This window comes from Sabethes cyaneus, chromosome 2, assembly GCF_943734655.1.
Source record: "Sabethes cyaneus chromosome 2, idSabCyanKW18_F2, whole genome shotgun sequence".
Taxonomy (NCBI): Eukaryota; Metazoa; Arthropoda; class Insecta; order Diptera; family Culicidae; genus Sabethes; species Sabethes cyaneus.
Genome location: NC_071354.1, coordinates 89,660,718 through 89,665,248, shown reverse-complemented (window position 1 = coordinate 89,665,248; position 4,531 = coordinate 89,660,718). Strand labels below are relative to the sequence as shown.

At 46.6% G+C, this 4,531-nt stretch overlaps 1 protein-coding gene across 1 annotated transcript; it reads right to left on the bottom strand.

The window, feature by feature from the left end:
* Positions 1-1,385: 1,385 nt before the first annotated feature.
* LOC128735673 (uncharacterized) lies at positions 1,386-2,819 on the bottom strand. Its single transcript, XM_053830157.1, has one exon. It carries the CDS (start codon positions 2,817-2,819, stop codon positions 1,386-1,388), a length of 1,434 nt encoding a protein of 477 aa, XP_053686132.1.
* Positions 2,820-4,531: the final 1,712 nt, after the last annotated feature.

The following is a 4,531-nucleotide window of genomic DNA, read 5'->3' as shown; positions in this document are numbered from 1 at the left end:
GTCGACCGGTTTCAGGCATCATATGCCTATCTTCAGGACAAGTAGTTATTGTATGTGTATCATCATCGATGCAGGTCGTAATAACGATTTGTACATGGTACATTGAATACAAGGGTGAAGATTATCAGACTTTGAGGTGTTGTGGAGTCCGTGGTAAGCATGACTTCCAGCAAGAATACGTCTGCGTATTTCTCTGCTGCAGTTGTTATCCGGCGTCATCAACGACCCGAGGTATACAAATTCGTCCACCTGGAACTCGTCCTCGTCGACTATCACACTATTGACATACTATTGACCACCACACTATTGACATACTATTGACCACCACACTGCTTCACGTTTCAGTTTGGTATGCAGATCAGCAACCGCCTGGAACGTCCTTCCAGCAATGTCTACGTCGTCAAAGAAACAGATTGTTCGGACATTTCTGGAACTACATTTTTAGAGCAGTTCGAATTTTTTATCGTACAGCTAAAAACTGTAATTGTTTATTTAGTTATATTTAAATTTTCGATAGGGATTATCAAATTAAGTGTACTAACATGATTAGTTCACGTTTTACTCAATCCGAAACCTTTTTGTCCCTTTCAACTTCATGTATCTGTCTAGCGAATCCTAGAAACTGCTTTTCATACTCATTTACAAGTTACAAATTAGTTTTAGTAAATTTACCTGTTTTAATCACAAATTTCACTATAAAAAACTTTAATAAAGAGATAAATTGTTCCTGCGCTACCACTTAGTTTCATTTATGCTTCGTTTTTCTCCTTCCGTTTTACTTCCGTCGATGACAATTTGTCACGATGACAGTTCGTAATGATGACAGTTTCGCTCACTGTTGAGGAGCCTCCGGTAGGGTTGCCAGTGGTGCCGTAACAGCCCCGCCCCGTGATTCTGGTGTTGGTCCACTACTAGAACCAGACTTACGTTCTCCTACTTCAGGCACCTTAGCTTAGCTACCGGGCGTTTGTAGACACCCTTGGTTGTCCGTACTATCGCTTGCCTGACGCGCCCGTCGATGCCCTCGATAACCTTCTCCACGATTCCTTGAATCCACGTTTCCCTATTCTCGTTGTCTGCAAGATAGACTACGGCACCAGGCTCGATCGGTTCTTGATTGTCGTATCACTTGATCCGCTTGTTGATATACGGTAAGTACTCCAACAACCACCATTGCCAAAGCTTGTCCGATAACAACTGGGACCGCTTTTAGTTTTCCCTTAACGCTTCCGCTTCGCTCGCTGAAACAACATACGATTCTGTGCTACCTGGAGGGTAGCCGCGAAGGAAGTGATTGGGTGACAGTGCTTCCTTTGTATCCGTCCCCTGCGGCATGTATGTCAACGGTCTCGAGTTGATCGCGTTTTCAGCCTCGGCCAGAACCGTCAGCAATACCTCGTTCGCCCGTCGTCCATCGCTGATAATGCTTCTTTCGCTGATCGCACCAGTCGTTCCCAAGCCCCGCCCATATGGGGGGCTGCTGGTGGATTGAAGTTCCATCTCGTTCTCGCATCCTTGAATACTTCGCTACAGCTCATACCGATGTTCTTCATCACCTCCTTACTCGCCGCTACGAAGTTCGTTCCATTGTCTGAGAAAAACTCCGTTGGCATTCCTCTTCGACACGCAAAACGCCGGATCGCCATCAAGCATGCCTGACTTGACAAACTATGGGCTACTTGTAGGTGGATTGCTCTAGTGACAAGGCAGGTAAACAATGCCACCCATCGCTTCTCTACACGCCGACCAACGGTAACCTGCAAAGGACCGAAGAAGTCCACCCCAGTAAAGCTGAACGGACGACGATTGGGAGTTACGCGTTGCACAGGTAACGGTGCCATCCTTGGTGCTTCCGGTTTGCATTTTCTAGTTTTGCACCACATACAGCTATCCATCACCTTCCTGACTTCGGCTCGAAGATGTGGTATATAGAACCTCTGGCGTACTTCGTTAGTAACCGTCTCTCGTCCTGCGTGGCCGAACTTTTGATGGTAATGTTCCAGAAGTTTCCGTGTGATATGGTGGCCCTTCGGTAGCACTATCGGGAAACGCAGTTCGAACGGAAGAAACTCAGCTGTCGACAATCTTCTTTCCATTCTGATCACATCGAACTCATCTAACATCGGCGACACTTTGTAGAGAGGACTGCTCTTCTCGAGTTTGGCTCCAGTTGATCCCTCTGTGCGACGACTCTTCAGCAAAACTCTAACCTCGTCCGGGAACGCTTCAACCTGAGCAAGCTTCAACAGCGCTCTCTCTGCCACTTGATACTCCTCACGGGTCAATGGTTTCACGATCATCAGCTGCTTCGTCATGACCAATGCTTTGACGTTCGTTGATGCTGCAACTGTTTCGATAGCTTTTCCTAGCCTCTTTGCCCGTAGGTTCTCGATAAACCTCTTCACACATGCCAGCGTTTTGATGAGCACGTTCCACTTGGAAAATCTGGATACGTCCACTAACTGAGCTTGTATTTTGATGTCGTGTAACAAGAACGTCGTTCGCATCTCTTCTTCTACATTCGGTTTCGTGGATCGATGCTGCGGCCACTCAGACTCTGTTCCATACAAAAAATGTGGACCCCGGAACCAAGAAACCAGCTGTGGGCCTTTGTTCCACTTGGTCAATTGGTCTGCTACATTGAACTTGGTTAGCAGCCATCGCCACTCCGATGGCTGTGACCGGCTGATTATGACGGTTATTCCGTCACTTTCGTCGACCGTCGACTCACAACGAGTCGGCGTGTTGAGAATAGACGAGGAACAGGACGGAACCACTGCTAACGCATCGTTCAAGTCCTGATCCTTCCCTATGCTCATCTCCTCCTCCTTCGTTTCCGGCAGAGAGGCTGCCGGAGCCCTGTGTTTTATTTATATTAAGGCTCTCCATGTGAATCCCACGAGTCGCTTGGTAAAAGATGGCCCGCTGCATCAGTGACCGGCTTAATGCAGCAAGGGCAAAATACTGTGGAGGGTGCCCTAGTACTCCACAGGCTCCGTATTTCTAGAACCCCCTCCACCATTCATCCCTCGGCACGGGTCGCATAACACCTTGGATTAGAGGTTTATCCATTTCGATCTTTACGTAGTAGCCATGGATAACAGCTATTAAAACCATCCTCCTTTGGGGGCTTTGGACCCTCTGCTCAGGTTGTCAGTATTTCCAGGTTCATCGAACATGCTACTACCGAGATCCGTCATTTGCAGGTGGAGAGTTCACACTCAGCCTTCGCATGGGTGCCCCCTTCTCTGTCCGCATACGACCCTAGTTTCCACCGGTTGTCCGATTTCCACTAAGGAACGTATCCCGGATGGTACCACGAGGAGGTAGAGATAGGAGTTGCTGAATAAGAGGCTGTGGAACTTCGTGGAAATTCTGGAGCACATTATTCGACCACTTATCATCCTGTTGCGCTTGCAACTTACTTGTTGCATCTGCCTATCGTTCTTTTCTTGCTCTTCGAATAACTGCTTTTCCATCAGCATCCGCTTCATTTCAATGGCTCAGTTGAACTTTCTTTTCTGTTGATTTTGATTTTTGTCGAGCTTGATCCTTCAAATGACGCCTGTCAAAACTTCAGCCATTTATGTTTACGCATTTACAAGTTACAGCACTGAGAATCGACTAACCTCCGAGTTTTTTTTAATATGGAAAAGTCTGAGTTTCGAGTTTTGATCAAACACTACTATCTACACAAGAAAACGATATCCGTGACCAAGGCCAAGCTGGATAAGTATTACCCGAAATCTGCACCGTCGATTGGAACGATTCATAAGTGGTTTATCGAGTTTCGTTGCTGTAGCTAATGCTGTAGGCATGTCATTGGAACGCGTGGGCAATATCGTGCATTCAGGTTTGGGCATGAAGAGGCCCTACGCGCGATGGGTGCCGCGTTTGCTCACAGTGGACCAAAAACGAATTCGTGTGACGACTTCCCAGCAGAATTTTGCATTATTTTCGCGTAAGCCGACCGAACTTTTGCGCCGATTCATAACCATGGATGAAACCTGGATCCATTACTACACTCCCGAGTCAACGCAACAGGCAAAACAGAAGGTTTTTCCGGGCCAAAGTGCTCCGAAGCGTCCAAAAACGCAATAATGGACCGGAAAGGTTATGGCCTCCGTATTTTGGAGTGCACATGGCATAATATTCGTGGACTATCTTGAATAAGGTAAAACCATAACCGGAGCATACTATTCATCAATATTGGACCGATTGAAAATCGAAATCGCCGAAAGGCGACCGCATTTAAAGAAGAAAAAACCGCTTTATCATCACGAAAATGCGCCTGTTTATTCATGCTTAGTTGCACAAGCAAAATTGCATAAAATCGGTTTCGAATTGATTCCTCACCCACCGTATTCACCAGACCTGCTCCCCAGCGACTATTACTTGTTCCTTAACATATAGAGATGGCTCACCGGTAAACGTTTTTACTGAAATGAGAAGCTCATAGCTGAAACTGGGGTGTATTTTGGAGACCTTCCGATCGAGTACTTTCGGACGGTATCAAAAAGTTAGAAAATCG